General features: G+C 34.3%; 1 protein-coding gene and 1 long non-coding RNA gene across 8 annotated transcripts; both read left to right on the top strand.

Annotated features, from left to right (window-relative positions):
* The first annotated feature begins 4271 nt into the window (after positions 1-4271).
* Positions 4272-14310, top strand: LOC103974676 (metal transporter Nramp3). 7 transcript variants are annotated; one of them, XM_009389548.3, is made up of 15 exons: positions 4272-4536; positions 4693-4778; positions 4985-5109; positions 6263-6341; positions 6439-6479; positions 6602-6680; positions 6761-6865; positions 7929-8038; positions 8527-8708; positions 8786-8855; positions 9070-9243; positions 10169-10273; positions 12485-12616; positions 13324-13419; positions 13679-14310. In XM_009389548.3, the coding sequence occupies exons 3-15, from the start codon at positions 4987-4989 to the stop codon at positions 14012-14014; spliced, it is 1632 nt and encodes a 543-aa protein (XP_009387823.2). In that variant the 5' UTR covers positions 4272-4536; positions 4693-4778; positions 4985-4986; the 3' UTR covers positions 14015-14310. The 7 variants fall into 7 exon arrangements, with proteins under 7 accessions (XP_009387823.2, XP_018677440.2, XP_009387822.2 ...); XM_018821895.2 differs by having other exon boundaries at positions 4693-4866; XM_009389547.3 differs by having other exon boundaries at positions 4693-4876.
* A 670-nt stretch (positions 14311-14980) lies between these two features.
* On the top strand, positions 14981-17154 carry LOC135650289 (uncharacterized). Its single transcript, XR_010501495.1, has 2 exons — positions 14981-15068; positions 16873-17154. It is a non-coding gene; the product is annotated as an uncharacterized LOC135650289 (long non-coding RNA).
* The last annotated feature ends 276 nt before the right edge of the window (positions 17155-17430 follow it).

Below are 17430 nucleotides of genomic sequence, written 5' to 3'. Positions count from 1 at the left end.
TCAAGTCACCATTTTAGATAAAAAGGATGGATGTGGATGTTACATCACCATTTAACGCTAGCGTGAGATATTCTTCCACATCAAATACAATATTATATTAAACGAGATAGATTATGTCAAGTCAAACGTGAACTCAATTGGAACTATTCATGAATACGAAGATTTTAGATAGATCGACTCAAGAACCGTGATTACAACTTTCCTTGCAATCTAACACTTGGACACGCTTCCTAGATAAATTTTTCGTTATGGTTCTGAACAACTTTATTATTATTATTATTATTATTATTATTATTATTATTATTATTATTATTATTATATATATATATATATATATTAATAAATGATTGATTTATTAATCTTCTATTAAGCACACGGAGAGCTTTCTTTATTACTTGATTGTAATGGGCTTTGCATGGGCCAAAATGTTTGAGCCGAATGACTAGCAAACCAACCCATTGTTATCGAATATATAAAATCGCTTCATTATTGGAATCGATCCATAATTTTATCTCACATGTAACTCGAATACGAATATTTATTTTTATGCATTAATAATGCAACTAAATGAATGTTCAACGAATCTTCAAGAGACGTGGACGATATTAATTCTGCACGTAAACCTCTCCTTCTTTCTAACACGAGCGAGCTTATCATATATATATATATATATATATATATATATATATATATATATATATATATATATATATATATATATATATATATATATATATATATATATATAACTCTAATTCAAGTGAGCTGCAGCAAAAGCAGGCATCCAAAGTTGACTTCAAGACTGGGCGATAGTTGACGATTCCACAACACGTGCATGGAACTTGCAGTCATCTTTTGCCACCCCCATTTCCTTCGGTTGACCGCGTGGATTGGACGTGAAACTATTGCGTTTAACATAAGAAGATACCCGACGCACTAATTCTGAGCCGTCGAATCGGTCTGCTCCCTCAGCCTCACAAAGTGCACACCTTCTTTGCATTGCAAACCTCCACCACCACCTCCCAAAATCTTTATAATTAGCTTTCATCAATCTTTTTATTTGATCATGCTTCTACCCATTCTACTATTTTGTTATTCCAAAAGACGATGATAGTTTTTTTATTGATTCGGTGCAAAATGATTTCAAATTCAATGAAAGTTACGAAGATACTCCTAAGAGTTGATCTACGAGAGCCTCATATATTCATTCTTCTATGTATATACTTTCACCTATTTGTGTTTAAACATTTCGGATCACATTATACGAGATTAGGTAGACGCATTATCATTTATTTAAGTTTCAATATTTTAAATCATATGACTGACTCTATATCTAGCAAATTAATTGATCGATTATCTCATCCAAGGTAGAAATAACTTGGAGATCTTGATCGTTGAATGATTATCTTGATTTTCGTGAAACTTTAAAAAATGGCCTCTTTGATCTTCTTATCGACGCACCCCTTCCCTAACTAAAATGTTGTATTCTTTTCAAGTCTAAAGTTGGGTCACCCACTTCGGCACACATATCTTATCAAAATGGATGCTTTGGATCACATTTAAATGAGTTATTCCTAGCTTTTGGAAAGTGTCCAAATAGTTTATGCCGACACATTTAACTTTATTGTACCACCCATTATTACACCATATTTGAACATAAGATGTGTTTCGCTAACCTATTTGTCACTATAGCTTTCCGTAAAACCATATTAATTATTACGTGAAAACAAAGAAACCTATCTATTAAGGTGGTTAACGTAAGGTATATATGACATGTAAGCAATATGATGAAATGCCATATGATTAACGCGTTAGTTTGATTTTTATTTACGAGGATGATAACATGGTGCTGATAGAGACGGTGATTCGATGTCGACATGATGATCTACTCGATCCGAATGATAATCGATAGTTTTTGGTATTAAAGTGAGTCGTTATTTAATAATCACATCGTCAATGATTTAAAGTAAGATCTTAAGGTTGTATGATAGTCGGATGACTTAAGTAATCATTCTTGATATTATGCACCCTATCACACCATAAAATCTCTAGTTATTTTTATTTTCTAAATCATTAAAATCAATCATTAACTTAAAAGCATCATAGCACCTTATCAATACCTACTCTTCTCGACACATCGATAAACATGAAAATGAATTCTGACTAAATCTTAACGCCTCCGAATGTCAAACAATAAAAATCTATTTTAATTAGTACCTATATTCTCTCGCATTGCATCATTAGCATCTCACCGTGTAATATCTAAGCAAAAGCAAAATGGATATTTTGAATAAACAAATGCCTTGGTAAAGAAAGTAGTCATCAACTAAATTCCGATTAAATGTAGGGTTCATTTAACTATGATTTCTTCAAGATGGAGTGTCTCATTCAAGGTGAACAATTAGGAATCTTCAACCTTTTTGACTTTTGATGATCATTACGGACGCAAGAAATAGTATTTTATCCTAAACTTTTTCTTTTTCGGAAATCTTTTATTTTGTTCATATCCATCAATTCCTATCCAATTAATATAATCTAATCCATGCACTACATAGACTCAGATCGTCCTCAGACTTAATTAGTACCGACAACGGCGTCAAGTGCTCTAAACATTATTGGATGCATCCGATATGTTAATCTGTAATATCAATGGTTGCCTTCTCTCTCCTTCACCCACAAGTGTTCGTCCTCATCATGTGCACCCCTCCCACAGAAGCACAAGTGAATACAGCTCTACTAGATGGAGTTGCACCGTCCACCATTGACCATCGATGTCTTCACCACGGTTCTCTCTTGAATGCTCTCTCGTTGGATTACGTGTTGCTACTTAATTATAAATATAATTAGATATTAATTTAATTATTAATTAATAAAAATTTAATTATAATAGGATTCTGAAGGAATTTTTCTAATTACCCTTTCAAATCCTTTGCTCTCGTGTATAAAACGATAGTATCTCTATCTCATAGGACGAAACAATTAGTTATTGAAAGATTATAGATCTTTTTTTTTTTTTTTTTCTAATTCATTGCACATAGTGATTCCTATGAATAATAAAAAGAAAGAAGAAGAAAAATTTAATTTTACTTGTAGATCGATATTATTTTACGATTTTCGAATATGAGGACGATATGATTGTAGATTAGATAAATTTTTTTTGAATTACATTGTATATATTGTAAATTTATTTCATCGTTATTTGATCTTAGTTTTTGACATTAAAATAATTTTTCACAATAACATATTGTGATTTGTATATTTATACCGGTGTGATTTCACCCGCCACGTTGATGGCAAAGACACACCGACATCGATCGTCTACTTGTTAGATTCCAAAGGCGAGAGCAAAGTTTTAGCGTCTGCATTGCAAGTGCAAGTTGTTTGAGCCAATAAAAGTTGCTTGAGCATCTCATTATTTGTAGTCCTTCATGTGTCTCGTGGTCGTAAGCACTATTGGCAGTGCGACTGATGCGGTGCAGATTCTATATATAATTAAATTATATGCTGCTTTTTAGCACGAGTAGGAAACAGTCCTTAATTCGAATGGTAGGAGACGATGTGACGGCGGATGATTCTTACTCCCGTTAATGTTACGGTGTTCCAAAGTCAGGACTTTATATATAGGTCATGAAATTGACTTCAAAGGCATAAAATAAAATTTTCCCATATTTGGTAAACAGATTGCTCAGCGGAGGATTATATTATATATATATATATATATATCGTGATAACTCGGTTCGAGCTTATATGCACAAAAAGTTGGAAGGAAATGGTTGGATGCTTTCTCGGGGGTTGATATGTTTATTCACAGTGAAATAATTATGATTAAAACCAATAGATTCATATTCAATAGTGCTGCTATTTCATTCTCGGCTATTTGATAAAAAAAAAAAAAATTTAATTTATAGATATTTTGTATTTATCCCTCTAAATTTTAGATGCCAATGATAAATTGAAGGTTGATTAAAATTCTAATGTTAAAAGCATTAATGATTATTATTATTATTTTTGATGGATATAAAGCTTGGTATTTGAAGGATAATTAATGTTGCATTAAAATCTATACAATTTCTAATAAAAATATACATTATATATATATTTTTTTTATACTTATAATGGGATTTGATAGGATTACCTTAGAAAGAAATATGATCATACTAAAAGGCTTAAATGACGTGGGAGAAAGACATACGATAAAGGGAAGAAAGACATTTGATAGGATTTGGTTCATCCGGTCCGGTCGAAGTGGACCGGAGTAAACAGGCGGCCTCCGCCGATGTTCCCGGTTTTCGTTTTCCTGCGTTTAAAGGAGCTCTGCTTCTCGCTCAGCGACCCAAATCCCTCCTCCTCCTCGTCCTCCTATAAAGGCTGGATTTTGATAACTCTTTCTCCGATTTCCTTCACCCTCACGCCTTCGCGAATCCAAAGGTTTCTTTATACTCCAATCTCGCGCGTCATTTCTTGATATTTCGTTAAAAAAAGTGCTTCTTTTAGCCTGCTTCTCCAATTGATTCCTAATGGCGGCGATCTTGACCGGTACCTCACTTCGTCTATCCAATTGATTTTTGCTGCTTCTTCCATACGTGTTGATTCGTTGTGATTGAATTTAGGAGAAAATTGTGCCCTATGGTTCTCTTGTTTAGCTTCTGTCATCTTTCTTGGCGTTAATAATCACTATCTTTTTGTTCTTAGATCTCGCTTTGTGCAAAAAGCTTTCTTTTGCGAAGTTGAAGTACGAGTCTGCCGCTTAAAGGAATAGCCTTCCGCCACAAGATCGTGTTCGATTCCTTTAATCCTGGAACTTAGTGTTTCGATCGAGATTCGATTCGTTATTCTGTCTTCCCTGCCGTTCGTTTGGAAAAAGGAGTTAGGACTTGTAATATAATTGAATTGGCTCTCAGAAATTATTCCTTTAAATGGCTTGAGAGCTGGCCTATTTCTTGATGCATCGCATTCTCAAAGGATTTGTTGGTGGTATTGGCAGAGATGGAGATGAGTGGCTCTCAGCCGTCGCAGTTTATCACGAGCAATGGGACTCGTGGTATTTCTCGCGGTAGTGGAACTCCTCTGATTGACGATATTGAGATGGGGCAGATCATTGTCCCTGAGGTAAATTTTCGTATGCTGAGAGACATTATTATTATCATCATCATCATCATCATCATGTACTTCTGTTTGTGCACAAATGTCAGTGGTATGTAGGGATGACATTTACTGCCCTTTTCAGTGCTTCCACCATTGATGTTTCTTGGTCCTTTTTTGTGGGGTGCTTATGTGCCAGTGTCTACTGATAATTTTGCTTAGACATGCAAACATAAATAACTATAGCCTTTTTTTAGGATTTGGTTTTAGACTAATTCATGATAGTTAACAGCTCACTGAATGTGTAAAAGATTTAAGAAAATGTTTGGACTTTAGAAAGATTGAGAAAGAATGAGCTTTGTCATTGGTAGAATATCCTCATTTGTTAATGGCTGATATTAGTGACGGAGCATACTATAAATAAAACTGACTGGGATAGTTCTAGATCTGACTCATTCTTGTCTGATTTGAAAACGAAAGATGATTATAGTCCAGTCTGATTAAGAATTGGACTCCAATCTCACTATATTCCAATGCTACTTGTGAGTTGCAGTTCTATCAAGTTTTGATGGATTAATGAAGAATATATTAGTTAAAACTTAATACTAATATATGTATTATTTAGTCAGTTCAAATCCTTGATTGGATCAACACCGATCCATGTTGTATCAGGTGTCTGATCAGGGTTACTAGATCTGCGTGTCAGTCCATGCCTGATTTGAAATAGATCAGTTGTCAGATTGTATCAGATCACATTGAAGCTTTTCATAAGCCTAGTCAGTATAGTGCTATCTGGATATGTAATAAATATATGATACAGAGATTTTTAAAAGTACGATAAAACTTGTTAATTGAACACTATGTAATGCTTTAATCATGTTTAATACTAACAAGAGTGTATTAAGTATATAAATAATCACTTCGACATATTATGTTGTTTTTGTTGTTAAGCAACATGACTAATCAGAGGTGGTCCTGCACATATATTTGTGTGCTAAACTGTGCTTCACTGACTCTCCTAACTAGATGTATGTGATGTATGTATTATGTTGAGATTGTTGCATAGTATTCATAAGGGACAACTTCACCAAGTTGTGTTTAAACTGTTTATAGGTCCACTCTTTTTTATTCTGGAAAGATGATGATCTTTTTATTATTAACATAATTTGTGAATTTGTAGAGAAAAAGTTGGAAAAATTTGTTTGCATATATGGGCCCAGGGTTCCTTGTCTCCATTGCGTATATCGATCCTGGAAACTGTAAGTTGCTTTTATTTCTTTTATTCTGAATTCCATCATCTTACAAGGCTGAGTTACATTCATAATCAATAGTTGTTTCACATGTTGTAATATACAGTTGAAACTGACTTGCAGGCAGGTGCACAGTTTACATATGAGGTACATCATTTTTTCCCCATCCTATTACAGATTGTTGCTATCTTATTTAATTATTTGTGCCAAGTCCAAGACCCTATGTGTATTAAGCATAGAATATTTAATATTTTCTTTCTATTGTTCAGTTACTCTGGATAATACTTTTAGCCTCCTGTTCTGCCTTGGTCATTCAATCGCTCGCAGCCAAACTAGGTGTTGTCACAGGTCTGTGCATCTACAAAGAACAGCAATTACCTAGTTATTTCTTAGTCGACATGTCTCTCAAAAAAACTTTCCAATGACAGGAAAGCATTTAGCTGAGCATTGCAGAGCTGAATATCCAAAAATCCCCAACTTTATCTTGTGGGTTCTTGCTGAACTTGCAGTTGTTGCATGTGATATTCCTGAAGGTATCAATTTTTTGAGCTTCATTTTCTTTTTTCTCTTTGTAATAAAATTTATTTAATCTAATTTTATGCTTGTATAGGATGAAAGTTTCAAAAAGTAGAGTGGTATACCAATATTTAGAGAGTCAACTTAATATTCAGAAGTGCTTCGCTTTGCTCGGGCAAGTGCCTAGCACCTCGGGTATTTTGGCACCTTGGTGCCTTTGACTACACTGACTATAAATAATCTTTGATGATCTGAGTTCCAATTTACATAATCCTAATAAAAGAATTATTGGAACGAGTGAGACTAATACCCAATTGTGATAAAGTATAGTAAATTGTTGAACTAATTCACTCTAGGGTGGGCTTTGATGAATTTTCTTGCCAATAATCCTTACGTACATTCTGCTTTAGACTACATTAGGAATTGTTCCTCCATTTGAGATCCATTCTAATATATAACATGAAACATATTGTGTTAATCATATTTCTTTTGTTATAAAGCAATGTTCAGTTCTTTGTAAGATGCTTAATGTTTCCGATATAAATAAAGCATTCTCTAATATTGTCACCTTCTATGTTATAATTGCCCTAGGAAACTGTCTATTGTTTGAATCCTTGACAGATACTAATGCATGCATTATAAATAATTTCTACGATGAAACTTGAGTTGTATTACAACAACAATAACAATAACAACATGCCATAATGTCTTACCTACTTGGGTCAACTACATTGATCTTTTGTCATCATTGAACTATGTAAAAAAATAATATATTTAATTAAATCAAGAGCATTTATATTTTTATTTATAACTTTAGTAAGATCTTCTTAGTTCTCCCTCTACCTGTTCTTGTCCCACCTACTTAACATATGTACATATCATCTGAAATGATTTTTTTTTCTCATTTTATCCTGAAATATGAATTTTATAAGCTCGTCAAGATTTTCTATACCCACCCAAGACAAATGTTCACCATTCATTCTTTTTGCAAACCATGTGCTACCATTCTTTTTTTCAAAAATGTGCCACCTTTCTGTAATTACCAGCGTTCAGGCTTTTATCTTTCTTTGTTCTTTGCAGTTATTGGAACAGCTTTTGCTTTGAACATGCTCTTCAAGATCCCTGTATGGTGTGGTGTTCTTCTTACAGGTCTTAGTACATTGCTGCTGCTATTACTACAGCAGTATGGGGTAATATTTCTTTTTCACTCATCTTTTGATAATTTGTCTGACTCTTTTATATAATATGAACAACTTCAAAGAAAAAGAAAGACAACTTAAAAGGTTGTTTTCTGATTAGGCTGGAAACTGAAGTTGATCTGTAGAAAGTTTCAGCTAACTAGCTATTAAGGAAGACAATTTCAAAAATTCTGCTTATAGTTACCTAATGCTATTAGTAGTAGGGTCTGTCGTCCCGAACCGTACCGTCCGGTATGGGCGGTACGTACTGGTCCGACAGGTTGTCGGTACGCGGACCAACTGTTACCGGTCCGAGTGCACTATAATACTGTAGCACTGTAGTATTGTACTGTAGCACTGCTACAGTACTCGATACACCCAGGTGCACCGCTCGGTATACCGTACCGTACCGGTACCGAGCCCAGGTCGAAATACCGGTACGGTACGGTATTGCGAACCTTTAGTACTATTGCTGACTACATCTATAAAACTTCCTGCAGATTCGGAAACTTGAATTTTTTATAGCTTTTCTGGTGCTTACAATGGCTGGCTGTTTTTTTGCTGAACTTGGCTATGCAAAGCCAAAGTCTTCAGAAGTTCTCAAGGGACTTTTTGTTCCTCAACTTAAAGGAAATGGTGCTACTGGTCTTGCTATCTCTTTGCTTGGTGCCATGGTGATGCCGTAAGTTTCTCATAAACATTATGGTTTATCTCATTTGCTAGATGGAGATTTCAGGCTTATCATGTGAACTAATGCAGGCACAACCTTTTCCTTCATTCAGCACTGGTGCTCTCTAGGAAAATACCACGCTCAATTCATGGAATTAAAGTGAAGTTTAGCTCTTGTTTTTCAGATCCATTTTTTCTTGCTTCTCTTTGACTTTTTCTTTATTCATTGTAATCAAATATAGTTGAAGACTTATTTCTTTGGGAATATGAAATTCAAAATTTTTTATACATGGATTCTTGGTGTTTTGATCTTTTACATTTAATAGAATTCTAAAGTATGCTGTCTGTCACTTATTATATCTTCCTTTTTGCAGGAAGCATGCAGGTTTTATATTATTGAAAGTGCATTCGCTCTTGCAGTGGCTTTTCTCATTAATGTATCTGTTATTTCTGTAAGTGGTGCTGTTTGTAGCTCGGAAGGTCTGAATCCTGAAGATCAGAGAAACTGCAGTGATCTTGACCTTAATAAAGCATCATTTTTGTTGAGAGTATGTACTAGACTACCGCTACTTTATGGAATATATCTGCAATCCAAAATGCATTTGCTATTATCTTATAGTCCTTTTAGGGGGTAGTTTTGAACACGGAGATCTAGTTAGGCATTTAAAGTTCAGGACCTATATGCACAGTCTTCCTGGACTGGCACTCGTAAATAATATATCTTATACTGATGACTGTCAGGCTCATGGATTCATTGGCATTGTCAACTTATATATTTCAAGCCTTCAAAAATGTAATCATCTCTACATTTTTCTTTTTAATTTTTGATGCAAAAGCTATTAAGTATGATTGAAGTAACCCTGAAAATTACCAGTGATGATATGGTTCCCCATAGACCTGATTAATATATGGATGTGGAATACACACATACGGTGCCCATATATTAGGTTTGTCAGAAGCAACACACCCTTGAAATCTTTTAGGAGTGACTCTCTCCACAGAAAATAGCAGATCTCACTTATGGTAGATAAGACAGTTGTTACTGGGCATTTACTGTTTAAAAATGACTACTTCAAGAGGAGGTAAGCACCAAGCATGTTCCATTGGAACATAATCCTATGGTCCATATTGGTGACCCGGTTTTACAGGTTACTAGGTTCAACTACCATCTTTGTAATTAAATAAAATTGTATCTTCTTTTTCTCTCTTAAAAATTCCTTTGTTTCTCACCACCAAAAGAAGCCCATTCTATCACTTAGAAGTTTAGAAATTACTTTTACGATAGCACATTGCAATATACTATGTCTAGATTACTTAGAAACTAATCTTTTACTGCCTAAGGAACCTCTGTCTGTATCTTAAATGGTTATTAGACTTTTTCAACACTTGAAAATACTGGTGATTCTTTATTCATTTTAGCTCTCGTTTCTAAGAACTCACGACACAAGCTCATTTAATGTTCTCTTATTTCAGAATGTCCTTGGGAACTGGAGTTCCAAGTTATTTGCAATTGCCTTATTGGCATCTGGTCAAAGTTCTACAATTACAGGAACATATGCTGGACAATATGTCATGCAGGTTTTTGCTCTCTTAGCATTTCTCTTGTTAAATATTATAGCTGCCTTATTTTTAGTTTGGTTTTCACAAATAGAAAGTAACTCTTAAGAAGTATGTTATAGCAAATGATGGATTGAGTTTCTCATCGCTCTGTAAGTATGGACGATTGTGAAGGCAGATCTAATACGATAACATATATACAGAAAGATCTGTTTTAATGTTATTACAAAGGTGACTAAGAACACATAAATTCAAACATTTAATTTTGGTTGCTAGATAACTAAGTCCTTTTTCTTTCTGCAGTTGAAAATTACGCATCAATATTATAATTGCATGCTCTTGGCAGATCCAAAACTCGAAATATAGTGGCTTGATCTATAAGGAGGATTGCTGTTGATGTGATGATTACAAGAAAAGTTTGTGCCAAAAGAGCATATGATGAGCTTGACAGTAAATAGTATGTGATACATAAAAAAGGTGTAAATTACTCAGAGAGAGGCCAGATAGTTCATATTCAGCATAGAAACTTGTTAATAGAGAAAAAGAGGAGATATTTGATTGTATTATAGATCAAAATTTGAAGACCAAAAAATTCTTCAAGATAGTTACACAAGAAAAATGAAGATACATTTACAAATTATGTTATATATATATATGTATATATATATATATGTATGTATATATATATATATATATATATATATATATACATATATATACATATATATGTATATATACATATATATGTATATATACATATATATGTATATATACATATATATGTATATATACATATATATATATGTATACACACACTTGAAAATGAAAGTGGCTTTATAATTTCACTTTGTGAGAAAATGCGGAACACAAGCTAAACAATTCTATAAGAGCCTTGTAGGAGTCTCAAAAAGGCCTTTGCTAAAGAGGTAGGATATTTCAAAGTTTCAAAATAGGTAAAGGTATAGGATTGGAAGTATTGGCTAGTTACTTATTTTACAAAATCATAATGATTAAGTGGAGATTGATAAATATTGTAAAACTCTGATGAAATACCTATACATAAGAAAAATAAGAGATACATAGTTCCATAGAAAAACTATGGAATCAAAATATTTAAGTCCTACTATTGTTTTAAGAAAAAGGTAGTTTTTCTCAAATATTATTAAAGGGTGAATCTAGTCCACGGGGTTCTCACCAATGAGGCATTTGGGGAGAGACCTCTATATTTAGAGAGACTGTTTCCTGACTTTAACCCTACTCTCCTACTCTTAAAGATCATTCATATATGTAATTACATAAATATATATAAAGAAAAGAAAACATAACTACAAAGATCTTTACCAGTTGTTTTGAAAATATTCCAAGAAGATAGGACCAGCTTATATTTCTGGCTGTCCCCAGATTCTAATGCTATGTTACAACCAACTTACTGTAAGATCTGAAAGTGCATCTAGTTTCTTATTAATTTTATGAACTGATATTATCTTTCTCCAAGATGATAATATTCATTGTACGAAATTTGCCATTAACTAAGCATGTGCCCGTCCTGCAACATATATTTTGGGAAATTTGTATTTTAAGGTTGCCACAAATCTGCAGAACTGATTGGAAGATATTAAGAGCTTTAAATCAGAACTTCCATGATCCAAAAGATAAGAACAATTTAGCATCAGGTGACTAATATCATCTTCACAGATCTTGCAAATGAAATACTTATCTATAGCACCTTAGCCTTGTCCGTTAAGATTCTTGAATTTGTGAGTGAACCCTTAAAGCTCAAGGGAAATATAAAGTTCTGTAGGAGCACTAATATTTCATGGAAGTTTTTTGAATCTTCATCAAGTTTTTCCACTAAATCTAATAAAGAAAGAAGCTGCAATAAAAATACTTCTCTCTCACTATCTCCAAGTCGTGTCTCTCTGAATACTCCATACATTATAAATCTTCAAATTTAGAGATATCAAAATTTTCTTTCCTTGAGAGGAGAGAGTTACCTCTTCATGGATTAATATGTAATTCTAAACTTAATAATGGTGGTCATCCCCCCTCTCCAGATTTTTCCATGTATGTGTGACTCAACTCTTTGCTTTCTCCATGTAGACATTGATTAAATGATTTGGAATTTGATTTGTGTTCTTCAGTTTCCATTAAGTGCTTGCAACTTGCAAGTGAACTGTGTTTCATAATTTGATTATCTAGAAAGTGTAAACTAGAACTTATTTTCCTTTGCAGGGGTTTCTTGATCTACGAATCACACCATGGATAAGGAACCTGTTGACTCGATCCTTGGCGATTGTGCCAAGTCTAATAGTTGCATTAATTGGTGGCTCCACAGCAGCTGGAAAGTTGATTATTATTGCCTCGGTATTAAGACCCCCAATTTTCCTATCATGATCTCTTTATAAATAATATACCGTTACTCAGAATTAAAAGAAAACAATGAAAATCTTTGAGTGGGAATTTTATAAGATAGATGTGATTTTGGGTCAATCACTGTTAAGTAGTATTAATAAGTTCTCTCTTGCCAAACTAATGTCACTTAGATTATCTTCTCAAATATCCAGCATAATTTATGAGTTTTGAATAGTGATAAGACTATTTAAAGATTTTTTGAAGATCAATTAGTTATTTGTTTATATAACATAATTTGTTGATTTTCGGGATTGTCGATAGTCTCTTTTCCGTATATTTCCTGCCTTCTACATCTTTAATCCTAAGTGAAATTGTTTGCGATAAAGTAAAAATTTCGAAATTAACTTTATCATACCACTTCACACGGGTTGATCGACTCGTTGTGATTAGCAGTGCTTTTGAGAATACTACCTCTACTTCTACATGGGATCCAATGCATAGTTCTTGCTGCATTAAAACTAATGTTAAATAGGGTTATATTAGCTATTTAATTGTCCTAATATGATTTGTTTGTGGCATTTCTATTAAAGGCCAAACTTTTGCAGAACGTTTCAAGTTTTTAACTTATTTAAAAAAAAAGAATGATCGTTGTAGTTTTGTTGCAACTGAATGCATTGTCTAGGATCATCTTGATGCTGATATTTATTCATCTTATGCAGATGATTTTATCATTTGAGCTTCCTTTTGCTCTGGTTCCACTTCTCAAGTTTACCAGCAGTAAGACCAAGATGGGTTCACATGCCAATTCTCTCATGGTAAGTCTTTCATTGTCTAGAAATTTTAGTACGTACCAAGATGGCAGCTGTTCTTAAGCCACCCCACTTGTCTGCTGTAGGTTAACTAATTTTTAAAGGTTCAGTTTGTTGCACAAACTATTTCATAATTTGCTTAGTTTTCATTTGGTTGTCATTTACCGTGGAATGATATCCGAGCATTGGAAAATTAATATATTGTTTCTCTTTTTTATTCGATCATCATATTTCATAACAAAGTAATTAGTTGTTGCCGCTGCAGATTGCAGCAACCACATGGATAATAAGCTCGCTGATCGTGATCATCAATACCTACTATCTCGTCACTGGCTTCATCAATTTACTTTTGCACAGCGGGTTGCATACCGTATCCATCGTATTTGCTGGAGTTTTTGGTTTCTCAGGCATGCTGGTATATGTAGCTGCGATTCTTTACTTGGTCTTCAGGACAAATAGGAAATCAACTCAACCATTACTACATGATGATTCTCAATTTGGACAAACCTGTGAAAGTAACAATGGCATCTATGATTTACCAAGAGAGGACATTGCAAGTATGCAACTTCCGCAGGGGAGATCTACATCGGATCTTGACTAAAAGTAAACTGTAGTTCCTTTTAGCGGCGACAGACAAATGGTCTTCTTTGTCTGAAGCAGTCATTTAGCTTCTGATGCTCATAATCAAAAAATAAAACGAGCGTGTAGATAGAGTAGTATGGGACAGAATCCTGAAGCTTTTTGTATGATTGTATGAAGTTTTCTATTTCTCTCAGACTAAAACTGATGGTAGGAGGTCTCAAGGTGTAAATGGAGACACTTTGATGTACATAATCATAGACAGAGCATGCACCTCTATCTCCATTTTTCTAAAGTAAAAGCTAACTCTTATGACCCTGTGTGGTGTGTTGCATTTTTGTTCAATTTGCAAGTACAGGTTGGATCTTTGATTTGATCTGATATTTGTAAAACAAATCTGCCTTGCTTCATTTCTTTAATATCATAATATGGAAACAAATGCAAGTAAAAAAAGGTTAGAATTCCTGCTTTGCAGGTTGATTTGATGGGGGCAATGCAGAAGAAAGTGAAGGAATTGTTGTTGGAACAGTAAAGCTGAGTTTTGCATGGATTGGCAACCAAAAAAAAAAAAGGAAAATGTCCAAACAGCTTTAGCCTTTCATAATATTTTCATAATCAGGAATTTATACAAAATGATAAATAAGTGACAACAATTTGCAAATTAATCTTTTTATATGTTATTTTGCTAACCTAAAAATGTCCATCATTTACCAATCTCAAGTAAAATTACAATTCTTTATTCGAATTAGAATAATTTAATCGTTATAATTGAAAACGACCTGATTGGATTAATTATTTCAGGCATTCGATTTGGTTCCCCATAAATCAAATGTTTCATGGTACTGTGTGGATTAAAAGGATTGTGGCCCAATTATGGCCCAATTAAACGAGTCGAGGCTCGACCCATGTGCCATTCGACCGGGTTCGCACCATGTCCCTTGCGATGACTAGAATACCCTTAGGGTTTGGTTCGGGCTATAAAGGGCGTGGATAAGCCGTCTTTCGCGTCACACGGCGTCGGGGGAGGGGAAGGGGCGAGGGAAGGCGTCGGAAGTACCGCATAGATGAGGGCGAAGGTAGAGATCTGATCTTGTTCTCAGGGTGCTGAAAATTGCAGCTCAATTTGCTTTGATTGGAAGGTTCATTGTTCTTTTGCTTACGATTTCGTTGCTCGGGATGTCGGATCACGCTGTTGTTCTCGATGTCGCGGTGTTAATCGTAATAAAGTAGCATTCTTCTGTGATCTTATAACAAGGTGTTGAGATTTTTCTTTTATAATTAGGGTTTCTTTACGATGATTGTTTCTCCATTTGTTCCCTTTTATTTTTACGGTTGAATCGTATCATTGCTTATATAGACAATCAATTTACTTGAGAAATTTCATCCCAAAATCTTGATCTATTTGGGTGTCCATGCGTCAGCTAGGTTATATTTGGATTCGTAAATACATATTTTCATGCTCATTCAAAGTCGAGTTCGGCCTGAAAGCGTGATTTTTTCTTCGTACTTCCTGACGTGAAGGCCTTATCTCCAATCAGATCATATATTTTGACATCACATCTAGAGAGATGTAATATGCCTCCGTATATCTCCGTTTTATATTTAAATGACTGATCTAACTAGTTCGAGGCAGATGTGGTCTTCCACGGGGAGATTCGTTCTTGAGTAGGGTTCGCTTAGGTTTCTGTTGGGTCATATTAAAGTAAGTCTAGCTTCAGTTGCTCGGAATTTGGTTGAGCTTTGGGTTGAAGAAATTGACTGTGCCATGCAAATTGCATGTCCCTCATCTCCCTCTCCCTCACACTCGTGTTTTGTCATCTTTTAATGTTATATCCATTTATAGTTTTTTATTATTGTGTTTTAGCAAGTTAGGAGTATTTTTGTTTCTTCTAATTTTTGTTAAATAACAACCTAATATTCTCTGATAGGAAAAGTTTTGGTAAGTGTATCTGCCTCAAGCACCAGAACAAACAAGAGTTCTGTCCTGTCGATTCCCTAAAAGGTTATTCTACTTTGGAATTTGACTCCGATTCAGCAAGAACGACATGGCTTGTCCATTCATTAAATTCTAAGTAGGCTTATATTTAGCTTCTTTTTAATTGTAGTTTGGAACGGAAATAAGGATAGTGGTGAAACAATGATCTGCTTATATTATCTTGGTTAAGACATGAAATGGGTTGAGGATTCGTTGAAAAAGTAAAGCTTTATGTGGTTTGATGCTTCTCATCTTTGCTATGGAATATCATGTTTTTACCTGGTTACTTTGCAGTTGAATTTTACGATACAACATTGTTGTTATTGTTATTACTATGGTTCCTGCTAGCTAAAAAAAAAATAAAATTTGAGATGTATAACTATCAACCTTTGTACTAAAAAGTTAAGTCTGATTTCTTTCTTTTATTAATTTGATTAGGACATGCGACTACTGCCCCTTTTCAAACCTTTTTTGCCCCTATGTTGTAATATGTATCATTTTTTCTTAACAACAAATAAGGAATTTCAGGCTTAGATGTCTGGACTGTTCTGTGTATTAGTTCAGGACTTGGTGATCTGTCCCAAGCTATCTAGTAGGTCAGATAATGAGGTTTTTTATGTACATTATACATGTTTTCTGTTTTCTCTTCTGCCCTTTGATGATGATAATAGGTCAGCTAATGAGGTTTCTTATGTACATTATACATGTTTTCTGTTTTCTCTTCTGCCCTTTGATGATGATTGTTCTGAAATGTGTGCTTTTTATCTATTTTTCCCTAAAATTTTTTAGTTTAAGTTTGTGAATCATCTTGATTTGCGTTGATGATTTTGAGCACCCTCTTTCGTACTTATGAAACAACAATTTATTAATGGTATCTCTAACTTTAGCCATACTTTCTCATGCAGTGGAAGAAGAAGCGAATGAGGAGGCTCAAGAGGAAACGCCGAAAGATGCGGCAGAGATCAAAGTAGGTAGCCAGGGTTGAGCTGCATCCATCACATCTCAGTTATGAAGGTGGTCGATTTAGATTAAGTTCTCCACATGATGGTGGGGTGTATCATTGGAAGCTAACTCTTTTCCTGATGATGCCTTCTGATCTTTATGATTCTGCTTTGACTGCAACGATTTTGTTTGAAGACAATATTTCCAATTTAATCGAATGCCTTTGATATCTTTTATTGGTTTTATACTTGGTGCTTTGGTGGATACTCTATACTCCTATGTGGAAGGGGTTATAACACCTCTAGTTAGTCCTAATACTTAGATTGACTGATAAGACATGAGGATGATTGGATAAGCGGATTAGGCTCAACAAGTTGGATCTTGATGACAGATTACTTTGTATGGGGTTTATGTGCTTTATAAGGTTTTTTTTCTCTTATTGGGTGCCCGCCTAGGCATCCTGGCTAGGCAAGGTGAGGCTTGAGCACCTCATGGGTGGATCAGGTGGTGTGTGCTTCAAG

Source organism: Musa acuminata, chromosome BXJ1-4, assembly GCF_036884655.1.
Source record: "Musa acuminata AAA Group cultivar baxijiao chromosome BXJ1-4, Cavendish_Baxijiao_AAA, whole genome shotgun sequence".
Classification (NCBI taxonomy): Eukaryota; Viridiplantae; Streptophyta; class Magnoliopsida; order Zingiberales; family Musaceae; genus Musa; species Musa acuminata.
The sequence above is the reverse complement of the archived record's forward strand: the minus strand, read 5'-3'. Positions and strand labels throughout refer to the sequence as shown.

What these genes read in the sequence shown, in the direction of transcription:
- LOC103974676 (XM_009389551.3), top strand. Translation starts at nt 4,987, where the DNA reads ATGGAGATGAGTGGCTCTCAGCCGTCGCAGTTTATCACGAGCAATGGG. An exon ending in GTGCACAGTTTACATATGAG is followed by an intron (nt 6,480 to 6,601) that starts GTACATCATTTT and finishes TCTATTGTTCAG; the next exon opens with TTACTCTGGATAATACTTTT. An exon ending in CAAACTAGGTGTTGTCACAG is followed by an intron (nt 6,681 to 6,760) that starts GTCTGTGCATCT and finishes TTCCAATGACAG; the next exon opens with GAAAGCATTTAGCTGAGCAT.